We start from the raw sequence: 24,369 nt of genomic DNA, 5'->3' as shown, positions 1-24,369 counted from the left end.
ACCTCTGATCTGTTGAGGAGCGCTGACTATAAGCCTGTATTGAAAGAGGGTGCAGTAACAACAATTAAATACAACTACAAGAAAAGGAAAGTAAGTTCGGTTGCACCAGTTCTCCCGGAGAGTGAGGTTGTTGCCAAAACCTGGGACAGAACATATCGCTCAGGCAGTGACCTCCCCACGGTTGTTGCTAAAACTGGTGACGTCCCGTCCCAGGTTTTAGTAATTGCCTGAGCCAAGCAGTAATGGCGGAGTACTCAGTATGGAGAAAATGGAGAATGAGTGGCCCAGCCGTCTGATTTCTCCGCTGGATATGCTTGCCTCAGCAGCAATATCTCGCCCTTACATGGAATTAGCAAATGAATAGAGAACTGAACAAACAACTGAAAGTCAGATTGTTTCAAAACAATCGGCCACAAGATCGGCCTTCAAGAAGCGAGAACACAGACGGGTAAGATGCGACTCTCATTTGGATACAAAACAACAAAAATAACAACGCTCATTGTTTACCTGCATTTAGATTAATACATGTAACTTGTGTGTTTAAGTTACCGGTATAAGATTTAATTTGCTTCAGAATGTGATGGTCTCAGTTCATCTGATTATTTAATTAGCCTTTTACGTTTTATCAGTGAAAATGCATGCATGTACATGTATGTTGCATAAGTTATAACACCTATCCTGTTTTAATGACAGTCAACCCACAATCAATGAAGTCAAATCAGTCTTAGTTGAGCAAGTCGGTAACGGCATTTCTTACTTTCACCATAAATTTTTATTTATATGACTTTGGTCTATAGCTGTAAAAGGCCAGGGCCTGAAAACCGGTTACCGCTGTGACGTCACGCGCTCAGGGCTGGCTGGCTCAGCGGGGCAGCTCGAATACCAACTTTACAGTCGATTTTAACTCTCAAAAATATATATATTTTTATTCCCATTTATGCAGCATACAAGAGTCAAGGATGGAGATACTATCCACTCAGAAATGTATTTAAAAATAAAGGTTCTGCATATATCCTTTAATTACAGGTGCCATGTCATGGCTGACCTAGCGCTCTGATCCCAGCTACCTTACATGCTGAGATATGTAAAGAAAAGAATTTCACTGTGCTGTAAAGTATACATGACAAAATAAAAGCTTCTTCAAATCCAGATTAACCAGAGAAACCAGTAACCTGAGCTCAGGATAAAACCGGTGAGCCAGGAGCTGTGAGGTGCTACCTGCTGTGCCACCATGACACCTGGGCAATGCAAGCAAATGTATTAAATAAACCTAAAGGTGTTCTTGGAATTTGAAATCATATTGACCAAAGTATATGTCAGCAAAAGACTGGTACAGCAACACTGTAGTTAAATAAAACATTTATTCAAATAAAGTAATTTCATGAATATTCTTAAAAACAAAGTGCCAAGTCTGAAATTTTGTCCACTCTGAACGCTGTTGTTTGCTGATGATGCACTTGAATGGATCGGTTCACCATAAAGTTGTAACGTGCAGTAGAAGGTATGCTTCTTATTGTACTGGAGGATCAGTTGAGCCATTTCAACAAAAACTACTCTCAATTTTAGGACTCTAGCAGCGGGAGTTCACCAGTGTTGTCTGATTTGATGTTCATAAGTTATTCTGCCTTTTGAGTGTTTGTTACACAGTGAGTCCAAGCTGAAAGTGTGCTGCTGAATCTGACTGGCTGTGGGTCTGAGAGCCCAGTAAAGCTTCTGTAGGGCCTGGGCGTCACCCAAGGCATCATGAGCCACATAGGAAACCCCAAGCACAGTCTTAACCAAGTTCTCCTGCTTAAAGCTGTGGACTCCACTGTCCTTGAGAAGCTGCCGGGTCAACAGGAGACTGTCTAGAAAGCCCAGGATTCCAGCGTGGAAGGCTGCTTTTAGGTCAAATTCATCCAAAACTCTGGCCAGAACAAGGCAATCAAATCTGCGAATGTTGTGACCCACCAGTAACGGGCGTCCAAACATACGAAGGAAGGTTATGAAGGACACCAGGGCTTCTTTCAGTGAGTTGGTGAGCACTGGCCTGTGGTGAAGGAAGAGTTGATGCTGCCGTACTCTGAAGCCAGTAATTCTGGAAGCACCAGGCTCCATTCTGCATCGAGGAACCATGAAGAGGTTTAATGTGTGGTGACCACTCACTGCCGCCAGCTGAACAATGTCACACGAGGGCCCTGGAAAAGAAACGATCACAGAGTGTATGTTGGAGTCAAGATAAGTCAAGGAAGCTCTGGTGAAACTTTTCCTGCTCCAACACACCTGATGGAGCATCAAACTGAACACACTTGAACAGGTAATATGATCTTTGCTTTACAAAGCTCGTGGGCAGTATGCCTGCAGTACTAACCCTGCTGAAAAATCCAGCTTGGTCTGACCAAATACTAAAACACAGATGGGACTGGACAAACTGGTAGGTCATCTGAGAAAGCTGATAGAAAGGAAACAGTTTCTAGATTACGGCTACTAATGCAGCATTGTAGACATGTTCTTCTCAAGAAAATCATCAGATTTTCACACAAGTCCTACAAGTAGATAAAGAGAACCCAGTTAAACAAACGAGACAAAAATATCATACTTGGTCATTTATTTATTGAGGAAAATGATCCAATATTACAGATCTGTGAGTGGCAAAAGTATGTGAACGTCTAGGATTAGCAGTTAATTTGAAGGTGAAATTAGAGTCAGGTGTTTTCAATCAATGGGATGACAATCAGGTGTGAGTGGGCACCCTGTTTTATTTAAAGTGCTGATGACACGTTTTTGACATCTTTGGTGATGTTTTATAACATAAAAAGTAATTCCCGATGATCCATATATTAATTCACGAAGGCGCCTATTTTACAAGTTATGATAAAAAACGCGGCTATTTGGGCAAATTTGACAGGGCTGCAGCACCCAGGAGACGAAGGAGGAGGAGCTATATGACGTCAGCGAAAGAACCTTCCTCCTAACTTACCAGTTTGTTGTTGATGCGGCAGGTGTTCAGTTTATCATTATTAGTATTTTTATTATATATGAGTGATTCCACGCTTATGGGTACTGAAATGGGGACATGAACTTATTTTTAAAAATTCACCTAAAACCATTTCTTTTTTTACCATCAGGTCACAAAACATGTAATCTTTAATGAATGATATGTTAAAAGATAACTTTAATTTTCTGAGATGTAATAAAAACATATTTATATGCCAAAGTCAGAACGTAACAGAAGTGTTGTGGACATATATATTCTCAATTTTAACAATGTAGAATTACTTTTTGAAACATAGGAAGGTGATGTTTTAGCAAATATAATTAATAAACATGTGTAGTAGAATAAACATACACATTCTTTCAATAAGATTAACATGGTATAGAGCTAGATTGTAATTAATTTGTAACAGACGCGAGATGGACAATCGTAACAGAAGTAATGTAACAGACATCATTTTGGAACTCATAGGCTTGACGTTGGCATATAAATATGTTATTACATCTCAGAAAATTAAAGTTATCTTTTAACATATCATTCATTAAAGATTACATGTTTTGTGACCTGATGGTAAAAAAAGAAATGGTTTTAGGTGAATAAGTTCATGTCCCCATTTCAGTACCCATAAGCGTGGAATCACTCATATATATATATATATATATATATATATATATATATATATATATATATATATATATATATAGTTATTATGCCTTCACGTTGTGTTGCCGGCTTTTGCTCCAAAACCCACAAGGATGGGGTAAGTTTATTCAAGTTTCCCAGAGATCCCGAGCTGCATGCGAAGTGGGTGAAGCAAGTCAGGCACACTCGTGACAAGTGGGAGCCCTCACCAACATCCGTCCTGTGCTCTGAACACTTCGATTTGGATTGTTTTGACACCCTTCCCAGCTTAAAGGAATCTCTTGGGTGTTCAGTTCAGCACAAACGTGTGTTACTACCATCAGCAGTGCCTACAGTATTCCGGAGGGGGTCTACTAGTAGCTATGCCGGATCCAGCAGTCGCCTGGGACAAGACGACTCCTCCAAAGACAGTCCTCCTGTCAGAACATGTGTTGAGAAACGACATAAGACAAAGGTACGTAGAGCTATAGAGTGCTCCGACATGATGCTAAAAATAGTAACCATGTGGTCTGCGCGGCCATCTTGGAAGTGACTCGCTCCAGAGCGCTCATAGAGTACACATCATAGAGTACACATTCATGATAATCATAAATGTAATCATAAAGTCGGCGTGATATCAGTCATGTATTTGCTTGTGAAAGCTTGCGGCTTTCATGTAACTGCCGCCTAGCAACGAGAGGCAAAGGGTAAAGAGGGTAGGCTATCATAGATTCTATTCGGAAGAGATCAATACATGATTGCTTAAAAATTAGGTATTTTAACAATTTGCATCTGTTTTGTGATTATCGTGACACTTGCGTGTTATATAGAACTGTATGTCTTATCAGCACATCGAGGATCTTCCACCGGAGGCTTTAGCAAGTACTCGTAGCAACACTACACTTTACCCTTTGCCATGCGTTGTTAGGGAACGGTAGCAAGTACCCCGATGACCGACTTCAAGAATATGGAGAAAAAATTTAGAAATGATACTTTCCAAAAGTCATTTGAGCTTAGTGTATTGCATTTCCATTTATATTGTAGGTTCTTGCTGATGTTTTTGCGGAGTATGACGCAGCTGCTGAATCAGAAGCTGCAGAGTTTGTATGTACTAGTTGTGAACATTCACATTATTATCAATCTCATTTATTTAAAATCAGATAAAATCATGCCATCATGATCACTGCTTAAAGTACCAGTATTTGGTTGTTGAAGAGCTAGCACTAGAAAGTTCACCGGCGTTTTCATGCGCCATTTCCATTGAGTAGAACCAGAGTAGAACAGCCAGTGAACTGCAGCGTGTTCTTCCGCTGACGTCACAACATGGCCGCGAGCCACGGACCCAGTTTTCTTGCGCTGTGCAATTAAAAGTTGGATATTCGCGTAACAACAGCTTCTTTTCACGTAATTATAACAGAAATCCAACATGTTTGCCATGTTGTATAGTTTATTTAAGAAATTGCATAGAGTCATGTTCGTGTCATCAGCACTTTAAAGAACAGGGATCTATCAAAGTCTGATCTTCACAACACATGTTTGTAGAAGTGCATCATGGCACGAACAAAGGAGATTTCTGAGGACCTCAGAAAAAGCGGTGTTGATGCTCATCAGGCTGGAAAAGGTTACAAAACCATCTCTCAAGAGTTTGGACTCCACCAATCCACAGTCGACAGATTGTGGACAAACGGAGGAAATTCAAGACCATTGTTACCCTCCCCAGGAGTGGTCGACCAACAAAAATCACTCCAAGAGCAAGGCGTGTAATAGTCGGCAAGGTCACAAAGGACCCCAGGGTAACTTCTAAGCAACTGAAGGCCTCTTTTACATTGGCTAATGTTAAATGTTCATGAGTCCACCATCAGGAGAACACTGAACAACAACGGTGTGCACGGCAGGGTTGTAAGGAGAAAGCCACTGCTCTCCAAAAAGAATGTTGCTGCTCATCTGCAGTTTGCTAAAGGTCACGTGGACAAACCAGAAGGCTATTGGAAAAATGTTTTGTGGATGGATGAGACCAAAATAGAACTTCTTGGTTTAAAGAAGAAGCGTTATGTTTGGAGAAAGGAAAACACTGCATTCCAGCATAAGAACCTTATCCCATCTGTGAAACATGGTGGTGGTAGTATCATGGTTTGGGCCTGTTTTGCTGCATCTGGGCCAGGACGGCTTGCCATCATTGATGGAACAATGAATTCTGAATTATACCAGCAAATTCTAAAGGAAAATGTCAGGACATCTGTCCATGAACTGAATCTCAAGAGAAGGTGGGTCATGCAGCAAGACAACGACCCTAAGCACACAAGTCATTCTACCAAAGAATGGTTAAAGAAGAATAAAGTTAATGTTTTGGAAGGACCTGAAGCGAGCAGTTCATGTGAGGAAACCCACCAATATCCCAGAGTTGAAGCTGTTCTGTACGGAGGAATGGGCTAAAATTCCTCCAAGCCGGTGTGCAGGACTGATCAACAGTTACTGGAAACATTTAGTTGCAGTTATTGCTGCACAAGGGGGTCACACCAGATACTGAAAGCAAAGGTTCACATACTTTTGCCACTCACAGATATGTAATATTGGATCATTTTCCTCAATAAATAAATGACCAAGTATAATATTTTTGTCTCATTTGTTTAACTGGGTTCTCTTTATCTACTTGTAGGACTTGTGTGAAAATCCGATGATGTTTTAGGTCATATTTATGCAGAAATATAGAAAACTCTAAAGGGTTCACAAACTTTCAAGCACCACTGTATTTTTTAAGCAAAGGGTCGTCGTAGTAAATATTGACCTTGTTTAATTTATTACTGTTTACTGCTCTTTATATTTTTTAAGTTAGAAACATTTAACTACGTTATTTTTAAGACATCTTTACGCCATTTCTTTGCATGTGCCTAAGACTTTTGTTTCATACAGTACTGTATATTCTTACTGTCTGGTGTCACCGTGAAGAGAAATCATGAGTGGTGGTTTCTTCCTCATGTCTTCTCAGGCATTTTTTCTTTCATCACAGTCAACTCTGGCTTGCTCATTCGGAACAAATCTAAATCTTTATTGATATAGAGCAATCTGTAAAGCTGCTTTGGGACAATGCCCATTCCTAAAAGTGCTAGTCTATATAAATGAGACTGAATTCAAGTTTACCAGTTTGACCAGGGGTGGGTTTCCCAAAAGCATCATAGCACAAAGATCGTTAAATGGTAGAGCGAGCATCACAATGAACACTCTCTCTCCTAGTTAAAGCAGATACGCAGAACCTTTATTTTTAAATAAACTTCTGAGTGGATAGTATCTCCATCCTTGACTCTTGTATGCTGCACAAATGGCAATTAAAAAAAAAAACATATTTCTGAGAGTTAAAATCAACCGCAAATTTGGTATTCGAGCTGGCCCGCTGAGCCAGCCAGCCCTGAGTGCGTGACGTCACAGCGGTAACCGGTTTTCAGGCCGAGGCCTTTGACAGCTGTAGACCAAAGTCATATCAATAAAAATTTATGGTGAAAGTAAGAAATCCCGTTACCGACTTGCTCAACTAAGACTGATTTGACTTCACTGATTGTGGGTTGACTCTCATTAAAACAGGATAGGTGTTATAACTTATGCAACGTACATGTACATGCATGCGTTTTCACTGATAAAACGTAAAAGGCTAATTAAATAATCAGATGAACTGAGACAATCACATTCTGAAGCAAATTAAATAATTTTATACCGGTAACTTAAACACACAATACAAGTTACATGTATTAATCTAAATGCAGGTAAACAACGTGTTGTTGTTTTTGTTTTGTATCCAAATGAGAGTCGGCGCTTACCCGTCTGTGTTCTCGCTTCTTGAAGGCCGATCTTGTGGCCGATTGTTTTGAAACAATCTGACTTTCAGTTGTTTGTTCAGTTCTCCGTTCATTCACTTCTTCCACGTAAGGGCGAGATGGCAGCAATATACATCCATCCATTATCTGTAGCTGCTTATACTGTTCTACAGGGTCACGGGCATGATGGAGCCTATCCTAGCTGACTATGGGTGAGAGGCGGGGTACACCCTGGACAAGTCGCCAGGTTATCGCAGGGCTGACAGCGGATAAATCAGACGGCTGGTTCACTCATTCTCCATTTTCTCCATACTGAGTACTCCGCTATTACTGCTCGGCTCAGGCAATTACTAAAACCCGGGACGGAACGTCACCAGTTTTAGCAACAACCGCGGGGAGGTCACTGCCCGAGCGATAATATGTCATGTCTTATTCCGTCCTGGGTTTTACCAACAACCCTTGGCTCATGCTACGGGAGAACTGGTGCAACCGAACTTACTTTCCTTTTTAAAATAAATAAATACTTTCCTTTTCTTGTAGTTGTATTTAAATGTTACTGCACCCCACAGGTCGCGTTAACCGACAATTGTCCGTCATTGACGGATTTTTTTTAGCTATGACGGAAAAATCTGAAGGCCGTCGGTCATTTTGACGGATGTTTACCGTTACCATTACCAATAATAGCCTAATAATAACAATAATAAAACATAATGAAACACACAATTGAAATTATTGGCAAGTTGTGGCAGAGTTTTCTTACATACAGTATACATAGTCTTCACTGCCGTCACTTTCAATCCGAGCCGACGTTGCGGCAGTCTTGATGTTCAGTGCATAGTCTACTCATGTATACACTGTAGCCACTGCGCAAGGCTGTTCCCCCCATCGCGCTCCTGACCGCGCGCTGACTTTTCTAACCACTAGCACAGTGAGATGGATTAATGTTTCCCTTCTCTGCAGAAGACACGTCATTTTTGCTATTAAAAAGAGAGATGCATTGGGTTGTGTCGTTTCCCTGCCTGTACAATAGCGCTCATTTAGGCTAGTTGTTTTCTTGTTTTTAAAATGAAACAAATGTCGATTTATTGTATTCTTCCCCAGCAAGCTTAGGAAGCTTAGGAACATCACTGCTCAAATATCTGCTAAACTATCATTTTAATGAGAGCACGGGTAGACAAACTAACATTTAAACATAACTTCGTTTTATTTAAGACCTTCCGTGTCAGGTTCCAGGCTCCGCCGAGCCGAGACGCGGGGTGCAGCTGCACCACTGGTGCAGAAAGACCGCATGCTGCAGGATTTCCTCCCTATGAAGAGAGTACTAGCAGGGTCGGGAAATCCAACTTTCAGAGACTCTTGCCGGCTTCTGATCACTTCCCTGGGAGAAATGTTTCCCAACTTCAGAACTTTGGCTGAAGTGGCGCTGGTTATTCCAGTCTCCAGCGTCGCAGCAGAGCGCGGGTTCAGCCTTCAGAATAAAATTAAAACGTCAATGAGAAGTCGTCTGTCCGAGGCAAAGACGCAAAATTTAATGACAATTGCCTCGGCAGCAGTCTCCATTGACGACTTTGATTATGCACAAGCGAGCTGCCAATTTAAATCCATGCGGGCCAGAAGGAAGGTTTGAGCTCACGCAAACAGGTCAAATTAGATTGTCACTTAAATCGTTGTAGTGGACTGTTCATATTTTAACTGCAATTGTCTTGCTACGTTGTAAAATAACATTGTTCATATGCCCGTTAAGGCACAACAGCCGCAATGTTTTTAGCGGAGGGAAAATGGGTTCACAAGTGACCGAACGTCAGAATCTCTGTTCATCTTTTTGCATCATAAATACATAAATAAATGATTAAATAATACAAGCTTGTTCTGTGAATTAATTTTTAAATGAAAATGAGTCCATGAAAACACAAGTTATTAAATATATAGCATTTATAGCCTATATACATTGTCATTTAAAAGTTAAAATAAAATGACAGATAATAATGGACAATGACGGAATTTTTACGACCCTGTCCGTCAAAATGACGGACAATGAAAGTCTAACGTAACCACTGCTGCACCCTCTTTCAATACAGGCTTATAGCCAGCGCTCCTCAACAGATCAGAGGTCTCGTACGAGTGTTCAGTAAAATATGCAGAGGAGAGACCACTTTGTAGCCGCCCAATGTGCCCGTGAACTTCTCGCAAAACGTGTCCAAATCTTTGCATTTTGAACATTCTTGGGCCATAAATACAACGTAAATCCACCTTCTGTCGTGTTGCTGCACTGGCCAGCAACACATCTATGTGGCATGGTGATAAATTAGCTCAAAATGCAGGATCGGAGTTGCAGTCAGCTCTGTGTTTTAGTATAGCGGAAATGGCAAATGAGACCCGATTGACTTCCTACTGTGACGTTACAGACGTGAAGGTCATTCACTCAGACCGCTACCTATATGAATCACTTTAATTGTAAAAATTACTCTATTAGATTTATTGTTAACGCTTAAAACTATTCCTGTCCCATTCTTGAGGTCTCAAGGCATTTATAAACAAAAAGTGAGGCTATGGTTCTGCGTATCTGCTTTAAGATGCTCTTAGTGTTAAGAGGCTTTTGGGAAACCCAGCCCAGGTCAGTCTGTGTTTTGGTAGCTGAGTAATTCTGTGCCAAATCACCAGATTTTAGAGAAAGTTCCCGACTGACCATTTCAGATTTTGTTCATAATTTTTTTTTATTTTAATGTCCTTGTTACTAATAACTGCTGTGCAAAATTTTAGGCCAATATCTCCACTAGTTTCGGAGATATTAAGCCTTCAAAAAGGGGGCGTGGCCCCATATTTAGCATAAAAACAAAAATCCATAGTTTGATGGCTAATAGCTTTTGAATTGTTCACACTAAATGGTTCAAATTTTCACACATGATTCTTATAAGGCTCTGTACACAGAAGGAGAGCTTTGTATGTGACATATTCACAGATTTATGGCGTGCCAAATATGGCTTCCTGGAATGCACATTTGTCCATGGTGGCACTTTTGGCTCTCTATATCTCCAGATTTAATGACACTAGATGTCTGATTCTTTTTAATATGAGTGTTACTCCCGGACGAGCCCCCATTTTGTTACGATTTGGCTCCAGATCGTAACAAAAACAAAGGAGGACACAGGACACGAAATTGCCAAAATAATTAAAGAATTTACTTAAAAAAAAGAAAACTATATACAACACGTATACATAACAGGTTCGTCAGTAATATCTCATCTCATCTCATTATCTCTAGCCGCTTTATCCTTCTACAGGGTCGCAGGCAAGCTGGAGCCTATCCCAGCTGACTATGGGCGAAAGGCGGGATACACCCTGGACAAGTCGCCAGGTCATCACAGGGCTCGTCAGTAATATGCAAAAATCAAAACAAATACCAAACAAAGCCATAATAAAAGAAAAAAACAGAAAACAGAAGACGCACCCTCAGGATCTCTCAACCTGTTCCTTTTTAAACAGGAACCAATCATGTGCGACCTTAATTAGATGAAACTACGCCTCTAAGCGCGACTTCTGTGAGCACTCAAAATCGTCACAATGAGACATGTTGTAGTACTATCAGGAAAACATGTTATATCTGTGACAAAAATTATAGTTGTCTCATATATATAGGCCCCTAAAAATGGAAAAAAGCTTGTCGCGTCTGTATTTTGAATGCTTATAGCAAACACCTGACAAGGTCTACCAGAAAACAAATTAGATCAGTGAAAAGAGCAAGGTCTAATTGATATATATATACCAAATACGAAGTTTCTGCTATGAAGAAAACTATTTTATTCAAGCTGTTGAATATAGGTTTTATGACGTGCAAAAATGCCATTCACAAGGTTACATCACATGCTACATCATTATTAATTCAAATTCTCTTGACTATACATATATGTAGTATATTTGTAAATATGATAAATGATTTACAAATCGGCGGCATGGTGGTGTAGTAGTTAGCGCTGTCGCCTCACAGCAAGAAGGTCCGGGTTCGAGCCCCGTGGCCGGCGAGGGCCTTTCTGTGCGGAGTTTGCATGTTCTCCCCGTGTCCGCGTGGGTTTCCTCCGGGTGCTCCGGTTTCCCCCACAGTCCAAAGACATGCAGGTTAGGTTAACTGGTGACTCTAAATTGACCGTAGGTGTGAATGTGAGTGTGAATGGTTGTCTGTGTCTATGGTCCAGCCCTGTGATGACCTGGCGACTTGTCCAGGGTGTACCCCGCCTTTCGCCCGTAGTCAGCTGGGATAGGCTCCAGCTTGCCTGCGACCCTGTAGAACAGGATAAAGCAGCTAGAGATAATGAGATGAGATTTACAAAAGTCAATTACACAAGTTTAATTCTATTTATGCAGACTTAGCATGTCTATTTGAAGCATTTGAATAACTGGTCAATTTCTTTCACCACACCAGACGGAACTACATATTGTCTACCAGTTGATGTGATTGGTGCATTTATGATCTTTATGATGTGTATCAGTGGAACCCAACAGATATCTTCTCTTCTGGGTCAACTGTAAGACTTTGCAGGACCATGAGGGTGCATAAATTGTACCTGCACATCCTGTTCCTCCTCCGATATTGCACAGATATTACCAAATCCACCATTGCTGGTCATACAAACATGCAACATATTTTCCTGGGATCATGTCTGACAGGGTGTAACCTTCTTTCACAGCATCATCTACAATCTGGGGCTGAGCGCCACTCATGTCCACAATTAGAGTAGATTAGATTAGATAAAACTTTATTGATCCCTTTGGGAGGGTTCCCTCAGGGAAATTAAGATCCCAGCAGCATCATTACAGATAAACAGAGAAAAGAAATAGAGAAAACTTCTAGATAAATTAAGTATTTACATATACAAATATAAAAGAATAAGATATGGGGAAGAGAGGAAGTGGGGTTAGGGTAAGTGTGTGTGTGGCGGGGGGGAGCAGGAAAGATATTGCACATTATATTGCACATTGTCCGGTATTGCTTATTGTTAGGCTGGGCTACTGCTCCTTCCCGTCCTCTGTCCTCCTGTTACCCCTCCTCCCCCCCAGAGAGGAATTGTACAGTCTGATGGCGTGAGGGACAAAGGAGTTTTTGAGTCTGTTCATCCTGCACTTGGGAAGGAGCATTCTGTCACTGAACAGGCTCCTCTGGTTGCCGATGACGGTGTGCAGAGGGTGACTGGTGTCGTCCATGATGTTCAGTAGTTTGTCCATAGACCTCTTCTCTGCCACCGTCACCAGAGTCTCCAGCTTCATGCCGACCACAGAGCCGGCCCGCCTGATCAGTTTGTCCAGCCTGGATGTGTCCTTCTTGGATGTGCTGCCCCCCCCCCCCCAGCACACCACGGTGTAAAACAGGACACTGGCAACCACAGACTGATAGAACATCCACAGGAGTCTCCTGCAGATGTTAAAGGACCGCAGCCTCCTAAGGAAGTATAGCCTGCTCTGTCCCTTCCTGTATAAGTGATTGGTGTTGCAAGTCCAGTCCAGCTTGCTGCCCAGCCACAGCCCGAGGTACTTGTAGGAATCCACAGCCTCCACCTCGACTCCCTCGATCAGAACTGGTCGTCATCTTGATCTGGACCTCCCAAAGTCAATGACCAGCTCCTTGGTCTTCGAGGTGTTGAGCTGCAGATGGTTCCTGTTGCACCACACAGCAAAGTCCCTCACCAGGCTCCTATACTCCTCTTCTCTGTCGTCAGTGATACACCCAACGATGGCTGTGTCATCGGCAAACTTCTGAATGTGACACAGCTCTGAGTTGTAGCAGAAGTCTGCGGTGTACAGGGTGAAGAGAAGAGGGGCCAGCACCATGCCCTGGGGCGCTCCAGTGCTGCTAATTACAGTGTCAGATGTGATGTCCTTCAGCCTGACGTACTGCAGCCGGTCAGTGAGGTAGCTGGAGATCCAGGTGACCAGGCAGGGGTCCACTCGCATCCTGTTCAGTTTGTCCTGAAGCAGTAGGGACTGGATGATGTTGAAGGCACTCGAGAAGTCCAAGAAGAGGATCCTCACTGTGCCATTTCCCTTATCCAGATGTGAGTGGGCTCAGTGTAGCAGGTAGAGGATGGCGTCTTCCACACCAACACCTGCCCGGTACGCAAACTGCAGACAGTCCTGGGCATGTTGTACCTGGGGTCTGAGGAGGCTGAGGAAGAGTCGCTCCAACGTCTTCATCAGATGTGAAGCGAGCACCACTGGTCAGAAGTCATTCAGCTTGCTGGGCCGATTCTTTTTGGGAACTGGAACGATACATGATGTCTTCCAGAGGGTTGGCACTCTCCCCAGCTGCAGGCTGAGGTTGAAGATGCATTGGAGTGGTTCACCCAGTTCAGCAGCACAGGTCTGCAGTAGTTGTGGACACACCTTGTCTGGGCCTGTTGCTTTCCTGGGATGAAGCTTCCTCAGCTGACCTCTGACCTGGTCTGCAGTAATGCATAAAGGAGTCTGTGTTGAGGTGGGGGAGGAGGGGGCTGCTGTGATGACTGGGGGGAGGTGTGTTGAGGGAAGAAGGAGAGATGGCTGCAGTGAGGGAGAGAGTGGGGGGGGGACATGGGCTGGTTGAACCGATTGAAGAAGTCATTCAACTCGTTCGCCCTCTCCACTGTCCCCTCAACAACTCTGGTCTTTGTATTGTGGCCTGTGATGGTTTTCACACCTTCCCAGACCTCCCTCATGCTGTTCTCCTTCAGCTTCTGTTCCACTTTTCTCCTGTAGCTGTCTTTAGCTTCCCTCATGCAGCGTTTCACCTCCTGCTGTGCTGCTTTCATCACCTCCCTGTCCCTGCTCCTGAAGGCGGCCTTCTTCCTGTTGAGGACAGCTTTGACTTTTTCAACGAAGCTTGGTCCACCAGACACTCTGCTGATCTGCAACTGGCTCTCTGAGATAGGAACAAATGAGTGGTTGTCCCTTGTTCCTGGTATTGCTGAGGACTTTGAAAGTCTCTTCTGAAGAACTTTTCCATTGCTTGTTACTTCCCCCTTTTCAATCCAAATGAAATGGATGTTTTTATGTTTTTTTCTGCCCACACAAAGAGATCTCGTGATGTCAGTATGTGTTGTGAAGTAACTGCCTGGAAGCTATGTGGCCTTTGTAGGTCAACATGTGATGACAGAGAGTATAAACTTTTCTTTAACTTACCATAACTAGGTTTTATGCTATGTTTTAATCATTAAATTACAAATCTATTTTTGATAAACATGCAATTAATTTAACATATTTAGAATCTATAAAAAAACGTTTAATTTTGATATATAAATGTATGCATACTGATTAAGTTAAACATTCAATTTAAGCAAGTTGTTACTCTGGTACATTAAGTGTCAACCCTCCATTCCAAAAGAATTTTTCTGAAATTTTTGTTCATAAATAAATTAATTTAAAAATTTAAACATCACTTTATTCGGGAGCTTCAAATGAGATCAATGCTGATCAGTCAATAAACCACAAACATACATTTATACCACTATATAAATGATGAATATGCTATGTGGACGGCGCAGTGGTGTAGTGGTTACCACGGTCACCTCACAACAAGAAGGTTCTGGGTTCGAACCCAGCAGCCGGCGAGGGCCTTTCTGTGTGGAGTTTGCATGTTCTCCCCGTGTCTGCGTGGGTTTCCTCCGGGTGCTCCGGTTTCCCCCACAGTCCAAAGACATGCGGTTAGGTTAATATGGGACGGCCTTGGGCTGAGGTGCCCTTGAGCGAGGCACCTAACTCCCAACTGCTCCCCGGGCGCTGTTAGCATGGCTGCCCACTGCTCTGGGTATGTGTGTGCGCTCATTGCTCACATGTGTGTTCACTGCTTCAGATGGGTTAAATGCAGAGAGGAAATTTCACAAGTGTGTGATGAATAAAAGTTGTGCTTTCTTTTCTTTTTCTTTCTTATCTTCAAGACAAAAATTCGCCTATTAATATTTACCTGAGTAATTAGTACATTAGGCTATTCTCATTCCCCGGCGTGAGCTACCCTATCATATGGTTAGTGAAAGTGTACACACTGAACTTTAGCACTCAAAGTAAAACCAGGTCACGCAAAGTGATTTCATGTCATCGTATCCTTGACTTCATTAATACTGACCTAATTAAAGTCAGCTGCACATCCTTGACCTCTCCCCAACAGAAATCTATAATGGATCATTAATTAGGATTAAAATCCTAGGACGAGTTTTATACCAAAGAGCGGAAGAATGAAAAGAATAATAAGAAACCGTGCAATTGCAATGTATTTTGCCTTTTAGAAGGCAAAATACAATGATGTAGCATGTGATGTAACCTTGTGAATGGCATTTCCGCATGTCTTAAAACCTTATTTTATTCAAGCTGTTGAAAATAGAGTTTTCTTCACAGCACCAACTTCATATTTGGTACATATACAGGAATGAGAATGAAAAATGCTAAATAAGTCTGAAAAAAGCTGGGGATTTGGGGGTCGCAGGCAGAGCCCCGGTGGGGGCCCAGGGGGCGAAGCCCCCGGGAGCTAATGATTTTTGGCTATTTTTTTTTTTTTACCCCAAAATCATTAATTTTATCAGCAAAAAGTTGCAATTTATTTGGAAATAAATTCCCCTTGGGCGGCACGGTGGTGTAGTGGTTAGCGCTGTCGCCTCACAGCAAGAAGGTCTGGGTTCGAGCCCCAGGGCTGGCGAGGGCCTTTCTGTGTGGAGTTTGCATGTTCTCCCCGTGTCCGCGTGGGTTTCCTCCGGGTGCTCCGGTTTCCCCCACAGTCCAAAGACATGCAGGTTAGGTTAACTGGTGACTCTAAATTGAGCGTAGGTGTGAATGTGAGAGTGAATGGTTGTCTGTGTCTATGTGTCAGCCCTGTGATGACCTGGCGACTTGTCCAGGGTGTACCCCGCCTTTCGCCCGTAGTCAGCTGGGATAGGCTCCAGCTTGCCTGCGACCCTGTAGAAGGATAAAGCGGCTACAGATAATGAGATGAGATGAGATAAATTCCCCTTCTTGGTGGACTACCAGGTGAAAATGATTAATATGGTACACGAGACTTGTTTTTAATCAGTTCACATTTGATGATTTAAAAAAATCAACACACCTTTTAATATAAACAAGAGCTCGACAGTATTATATTTCTGCATTTTTGCTATTCATGTCTTTGTTAGCATGTGGATATCAATGTAAATGAATGAATGTACACTACCGTTCAAAAGTTTGGGGTCACTTTGAAATGTCCTTATTTTTGAAAGAAAAGCACTGTTCTTTTCAATGAAGATCACTTTAAACTAATCAGAAATGCACTCTATACATTGCTAATGTGGTAAATGACTATTCTAGCTGCTGGTTTTTGGTGCAATATCTCCATAGGTGTATAGAGGCCCATTTCCAGCAACTCTCACTCCAGTGTTCTAATGGTACAATGTGTTTGCTCATTGCCTCAGAAGGCTACACTACGTTCACACTGCAAGGCTTAATGCTCAATTCCGATTTTTTTGTGAGGTCGTTCACATTAACAAATATATGCGACTTGTATGTGAGCCTCAGTATGAACGAAAAGCGACCTAAAAGTGTTCCGCATGCGCATTGCAGGATACGATGACGTCACACGCAGTGAGCATGGCCAGTGTTTACGGAAGTAACCTAAAGTTTCCTGTGTATGACAGTAGCTAGCATGGAGTACCTGGCGATGATGCAGTTGTTGTTGCGACGGAGCCAGAACATGCACAATAGCCTGATGTTAAGGAGGAGGTTGAGAAGGAAGAGGGCAAGGGTTTTGGCTCAGGCGTTCTGCAGGGTAGTGACTGCAACCTCCGTTCAAAGGAACATCAAAGCCATGTTGTTGTAACTTTTTTTGAGAGACCCGCCGCCTACTTCAGCGCAGAATAGTGACGTTTGTGGCTTGCTGATGACGTGTAAGTCGGATGAATGCGACCTGGCGGTTCAGACTGAAGTCGCATATGAAAAGATCGGATAGGAATCGGAATTAGGACCACATATCCAAACGGCCTGGGTCGGATTTGAAAAAATCAGATCTGTGTCGTTCATATTGTCAATAAAAGATCGGATACAGGTCACATATGGGCGAAAAAATCGGATTTGAGTCACTTCAGCCTGCAGTGTGAACGTAGTGCTAATGGATGATTAGAAAACCCTTGTACAATCATGTTAGCACAGCTGAAAACAGTTGAGCTCTTTAGAGAAGCTATAAAACTGACCTTCCTTTGAGCAGATTGAGTTTCTGGAGCATCACATTTGTGGGGTCGATTAAATGCTCAAAATGGCCAGAAAAATGGCTTGACTATATTTTCTATTCATTTTACAACTTATGGTGGGAAATAAAAGTGGGACTTTTCATGGAAAACACAAAATTGTCTGGGTGACCCCAAACTTTTGAACAGTAGTGTATAATTTTTTAAATATATAAAATACCTTACCAAATGGAGACTGGGCTGCTTTCTCTGAAGCTCTTTTCATAATAGTGATAAGGTTACAATACAATATTATTCACACGATCAGCTACTGATATCAGAGGCTTTACAGTGGAAGTGTGGCCATCTGTGCTTTTCACCAGTGGTTGATGTATAGGAGATGCACTGCTACTATCACCAGTCTGAAGTGATGCTGGTAACTGGTAGTTTGTCCTCAGAAGTTTCAGTTTGTCTAAAATGATATCAGTATCAAATGAAATTTATGTTCTTTGTTGATACACTAATCCTTTAAAATGAAGTACAAACCAGAAAAAAGTTCTATCCTATAATTCTCTTAAGCTTTCTTCTGATGTTATCATGGTCGCAGGAGGTCTTGCATATTAAGCAGGCAACATTCAACATCACTCATCACTTCCCTTTCAACTGTTGTGTGTACTAACTAGGTTTTATCTGGACAGGATGTTGTGTAATGTAATACAGATCCCATATGGTCAATTTGAAGATCAAGATAGTGATTTTGAATTAAAGAACAGGCATGTACAATTGGCATTACATATTGGAAATTTTTTTTAAATCAAAAACTAAGTTCATCTCGGCCTAAAAAATTTGGGCAGACGCTCCCGCGCGGCTCATGCCAGCAATTTCCCCCCGTCCCCTTATGAAATGAGCAATAAGTAAGAGAGTTATACATGGTATCATACCTAAAATTTTATCAGAAATATAGATATGATACTATGATTTTCCCCAACATGCTACATTAGATAAGCTAACTCCATTTATAAAAGATAAACACACACACACACACACACACACACACACACACACACACCATGGCATTGATTCGTGCAATATACATTATAAATATAATGAATCATTGAACAGGCAAAATAATTTTCGACCTACCTTTGTGTTTTTTGGTGTATATGTGAACTTCAATAGTCCTTGCCCCTCGACTAGCGTAGTTTATCATGTCAGAACACAATGAGCAAAGTACTTTTCCTGGGACGTCTATTTTCCGTATGTGATCACCGAGCTTCATTGTGACAGTCTGCTTGTCGATCTCGACATTCAGTGTTCTTTCTAACCAAGCCCATCGAAAACAGTTCTTTATTCCTGCACCTTTATCAATCTCCCTCGCTCAATCCTCTTCTTTCTTATCTAGGACTTTTGCCATTGTCGATATGCTAAAATATCTCGCCTGAATACATGGGTCTTTCCGATGTTACCAATGCGTATCGTCAAACAGTGTGGACAGTCGGTGAACGGCGATTGCAAGCCATGCGTGGAGAGCATGCGCACTTGTGTTTATACACTGCACGCGATGGGATTTCCTGAAAATTCTACCGTAAATAAGTCGAACATTGTCGCAAAAGTGAATGTTAATTACGACATGTCGAAAGACTCAAGTGTGTTAACCCGGAGCCACCAAGAATCAAGACGTTTTAAGGTGACCACAGATCGTTAACCATTCACCACCCCCCCTCGAAAATTTCTCAACGGATTTACATCGATCTCAAAAATGATCATTTTGGTCTGAAAAAGTCGGAAATCCGCCGATCGGCGGAAAATTCTCATCCCTGCATATATCAATTAGACCTTGCACTTTTCACTGATCTAATTTGTTTTCTGGTAGACCTTGTCAGATGTTTGCTATAAGCATTCAAAATACAGACGCGACAAGCTTTTTTCCATTTTTAGGGGCCTATATATGAGACAACTATAATTTTTGTCACAGATATAACATGTTTTCCTGATAGTACTACAACATGTCTCATATATTTAAAAAAAATCAGACATCTGGTGTCATTAAATCTGGAGATATAGAGAGCCAAAAGTGCCACCATGGACAAATGTGTATTCCAGAAAGCCATATTTGGCATGCCATAAATCTGCAAATATGTCACATACAAAGCTCTGCTTCTGTGTACGGAGCCTTATTATATCAAAGAATCATGTGTGAAAATTTGAACCATTTAGTGTGAACAATTCAAAAGTTATTAGCCATCAGACTATGGATGTTTGATTGTAACACTTGTTTTTATGCTAAATATGGGGCCACGCCCCCTTTTTGAAGGCTTAATAGCTCCGAAACTAGTGGAGATATTGGCCTAAAATTTTGCACAGCAGTTATTAGTAACAAGGACATTAAAATAAAAAAAAAATTATGAAGCAAATCTGAGATACAAGTCGGGAGCCTTCTGGTGATTTGGCACAGAATTACTCAGCTGGTTAAGCAGGGAAGTTGAGGTGTATTAGAGCAGGGAAAGCATCAAACTGTGCTGGATATTTATAATCTGGTGGTTTTAAAATGGAGAAGATATACATGTTATTTACCAGCTGGGAGATCCGTATGGTGAAATACTGTGACCGAGGTCTTGAAAGTACTGAGCGAGGCCCTCTGGGCTGAGGTCAGTATTCAAGGCCGAGGTCACAGTATTTCACCATACGGACCGACCTTAAAAGAACAGTCCACCGTACTTCCATAATGAAATATGCTCTTATCTGAATTGAGACGAGCTGCTCCGTACCTCTCCGAGCTTTGCGCGACCTCCCAGTCAGTCAGACGCAGTCAGACGCGCTGTCACTCCTGTTAGCAATGTAGCTAGGCTCAGCATGGCCAATGGTATTTTTTGGGGCTGTAGTTAGATGCGACCAAACTCTTCCGCGTTTTTCCTGTTTACATAGGTTTATATGACCAGTGATATGAAACAAGTTCAGTTACACAAATTGAAACGTAGCGATTTTCTATGCTATGGAAAGTGCGCACTATAATGACAGGCGCACTAACACCTTCTGCGCGCTTCGGCAGCGCATTGATACGGAGCTCAGATATCAATGCGCTGCCGAAGCGCGCAGAAGGTGTTAGTACGCCTGTCATTATAGTGCGCACTTTCCACAGCATAGAAAATCGCTACGTTTCAATTTGTGTAACTGAACTTGTTTCATATCACTGGTCATATAAACCTATGTAAACAGGAAAAACGCGGAAGAGTTTGGTCGCATCTAACTACAGCCCCAAAAAAATACCGTTAGCCATGCTGAGCCTAGCTACATTGCTAACAGGAGTGACAGCGCGTCTGACTGCGTCTGACTGACTGGGAGGTCGCGCAAAGCTCGGAGAGGTACGGAGCAGCTCGTCTCAATTCAGATAAGAGCATATTTCATTATGGAAGTACAGTGGACTGTTCCTTTAAGCTGGTAAATAATATATATATTTTTTTCTTTACCAAATTCTAACAGAAAACGAGAGCGCCCAAACGGGAAAACCGAGGCGAGCCGCTATTTTGAATCCTCATTCACGGCTGTAATGCAAATTGCTTCCTCCTCGGTGTACAAGTGCACTTCCATGGCAGGAAAAATGTAGTCCCCTATTTATACAAATAGGAGTCATTCAGGATTCAGCCATGTTTTTGCTCAACCAAAGTTATACAGTATTATGACCTTTATATTGCATAAATAAAGCCATTTGGTGAAACTTTAAAAAGAGAGATGGAACTGGTTTAAAGTTCTTACCGAGCGTAATATTATGTATTAGGATAACATGGTCCAAAATGGGCCTCATTAGCTAATGAGATCAAACTGTTAGCAAGTTACAGGTTTTATCTTTCTCCTGAAATGTTTTCTTTTATTTCTTCTTCCTCAGGGCAGTAAGACTCGCTTTCGCTGTGAACACTTGTTATCGCTATCCATGCTGTAAAATTAATGCTATTCTCCTGAGAAATATTATTTATTTTTTTCTTTACCAAATTCTAACAAAACGAGAGCGCCCGAAAGGGAAAAGCGAGCCGCCATTTTGAATCCTCATTCACGGCTGTAATGCAAATTGCTTCCTCCTCGGTATACAAGTGCACTTCCATGGCAGGAAAAAACTACATTTTGCCGCCTATGTAGTCCCCTATTTATACAAATAGGAGTCATTCAGGATTCAGCCATGTTTTTGCTCGGTGTTAGCAAATGACAGGTTTTATCTTTCTCCTGAAATGTTTTCTTTTATTTCTTCTTCCTCAGGGTAGTAAAACTCGCTTTCGCTGTGAACACTGTCGTTATCGCTATCCATGCTGTAAAATTAATGCTATTATACTGAGAAATGCTGGCAAAAATTTACAAGATTTTTAATAATCTTATAAATAAATCTTATTTTAAAAAAAAAATGTTGACAAAAATGACTACTATGTTGTTGTGAACGAGCGAGTCGCCAGAGGTCCATAACCGGGATCTGTACCGTCGGATACGGACCCGCTCGCCAGCCAATCAGAGCGCAGGATTTAGACCGCGAAAAAAATAAATTCAGTCATGTTTCCAAATACATACCGAGGCCAGTCGTCTCCAAATCAAAGAACACCATGTTTGGTGAATCAGTGAACTTAGTGTCACTAAAACTGACGGCCATATCCTACTGCACACACTTTATTTATAAAAATAAATAAAATAAAAATGCTGTAACGATGTGTAAATATACCTTATTTACACATTAGGTAGAGAGTGTAATGAACAAAATTTTAAACACTTTCTTTACGCTCTTTTTTTTTTTACCGCCCAGTTTAAATTCTGCGTTCACGTTACTCAAAATTTCGGCTGTATCCCAAACGACTTCATCATTCACATAGAGTGCACTTACATAGACTTTAGACGCCGTTGTTTCCTATCCTTAGTAGTGCACTACGGGAGTGGAGAAGCAAATTCTGAGCTACAGCTCAAACTTCCGGATTGAGCCGGAAACCGGAAGTGTTGTCGCCATCTAGTAGACTGGAGGATTGTTTGCGTCATGATTCTGTACTTTTTATACCGAATTTTTCAGTAATAAATTATGAAGAGAAGAAGAAGGCTTTATTTGTCACATGCACACTCAAGCACAGTGAAAGTCATCCTCTGTATTTAACCCATCTGAAGCAGTGAACACACATGCAAGAACAAAATATTTTTGAGTTTTAATGTTAGTTTGGTTTAATTTTTTAGAACTGTTTTCGAATGAAACAGACGGCACCTATGAGGACAAAGCAGTAATAACATGTAATAATGGGGCGTTTGTATATATTTTTGTACTGAGTATGTACTAAGTGTTGTTTTTATTTGACGCTCATCAATAAATAAAACCACACTGTAAACAGCATATAATGCTGTCTGACAATTCTGTGATTTCAACAGAGGTGGACAAAGGCCCCAACTTCATTACTTAAGTCAAAGTACAGATCCCACTGGTCAAATGTTACTCTGATACAAGTGAAAGTTGTCCAGTCAATTTTTTACTGAAGTTAAAGTACTGAAGTACTTGCTTTTAAAAATACTTTAAGTATTAAAAGTACATTTTCTGTCAACGCATCGTTGCATTGTTGCCACAACGCTTACAAAACCTAATGCTGTTCCCAAAGACAGAAATGTGAATTCACAAAATGAACGCATGCTGTGCATCATGGTGGTTTAACGTTAAGCTAGCTAGTCAGTGAAACTCCACCTGACATGCTCGCAAACTCTTTTCAAACTCAAAATCATATTGGGTAGCTAACGCTACTAGAAAAGAGAGATTTCTACATTCTGTTTATTTGGCAAGATTATGCTGAAACATATTTCTGAAAGGGGCGGCACAGTGGTGTAGTGGTTAGCGCTGTCGCCTCACAGCAAGAAGGTCCTGGGTTCGAGGCCAGCGAGGGCCTTTCTGTGTGGAGTTTGCATGCTCTGTCCGCGTGGGTTTCCTCCGGGTGCTCCGGTTTCCCCCCACAGTCCAAAGACATGCAGGTTAGGCTAATTGGTGGCTCTAAATTGACCGTAGGTGTGAATTGTTGTCTGTGTGTCAGCCCTGCGATGACCTGGCGACTTGTCCAGGGTGTATCCCGCCTCTCGCCCATAGTCAGCTGGGATAGGCTCAGTGTCACCTGTGAAAAAAAAACAATCGCATTTTAGAAAAAAAAGAAAAAAACACCCACTTTCAAAGCTGCTTCATAGTAACGAGTAACGAGGACCTTGATAGAAATGTGGTGGAGTAAAAAGTATGATATTTGTCTTTCAAATGTGGTGAAGTTAAAGTCATAAATTCCCCCCCCCAAAAAAAAATACTCAAGTAAAGTACAGATACTCAAAAAGGGTACTTAAGTACAGTACTCAAGTAAATGTACTTCGTTACTGTCCAACTCTGGATTTTAAGTTATTGATCAATAATTTATTTTACCACAGAGTTATAGCCTAAGTATTTTGTTGTAAAACATCTCACATACAGCCCATTAAGTGGTGTCTAAATAACATTTAACAACAACTTTATTCATCACACACTTGTGAAATTCCTCTCTGCATTTAACCCATCTGAAGCAGTGAACACACACGCACACACACGTGAGCAATGAACACACACACACATACCCAGAGCAGTGGGCAGCCATGCTAACAGCACCCGGGGAGCAGTTGGGAGTTAGGTGCCTCGCTCAAGGGCACCTCAGCCCAAGGCCGTCCCATATTACCCTAACTGCATGTCTTTGGACTGTGGGGGAAACCGGAGCACCCGGAGGAAACCCACGCAGACACGGGGAGAACATGCCGGCCGCTGGGCTCAAATCCAGAACTTTCTTGCTGTGAGGCGACCGTACTAACC

General features: G+C 41.8%; 1 protein-coding gene across 2 annotated transcripts; it reads right to left on the bottom strand.

The window, feature by feature from the left end:
* Positions 1-1,409: 1,409 nt before the first annotated feature.
* Positions 1,410-22,300, bottom strand: plex9.2 (PML-like exon 9.2). Of its 2 annotated transcripts, none has more exons than XM_060914550.1 (2): positions 22,101-22,300; positions 1,410-2,177 (listed from the first exon to the last, which is right to left on the bottom strand). In XM_060914550.1, the coding sequence occupies exons 1-2, from the start codon at positions 22,177-22,179 to the stop codon at positions 1,585-1,587; spliced, it is 672 nt and encodes a 223-aa protein (XP_060770533.1). In that variant the 5' UTR covers positions 22,180-22,300; the 3' UTR covers positions 1,410-1,584. The 2 variants fall into 2 exon arrangements, with proteins under 2 accessions (XP_060770533.1, XP_060770532.1); XM_060914549.1 differs by lacking the exon at positions 22,101-22,300 and adding an exon at positions 18,693-19,483.
* Between the last annotated feature and the right edge of the window lie 2,069 nt (positions 22,301-24,369).

The sequence above is a fragment of the Neoarius graeffei genome, chromosome 2, assembly GCF_027579695.1.
Source record: "Neoarius graeffei isolate fNeoGra1 chromosome 2, fNeoGra1.pri, whole genome shotgun sequence".
Taxonomy (NCBI): domain Eukaryota; kingdom Metazoa; phylum Chordata; class Actinopteri; order Siluriformes; family Ariidae; genus Neoarius; species Neoarius graeffei.
This window is presented reverse-complemented; position numbering and strand designations above follow the sequence as displayed.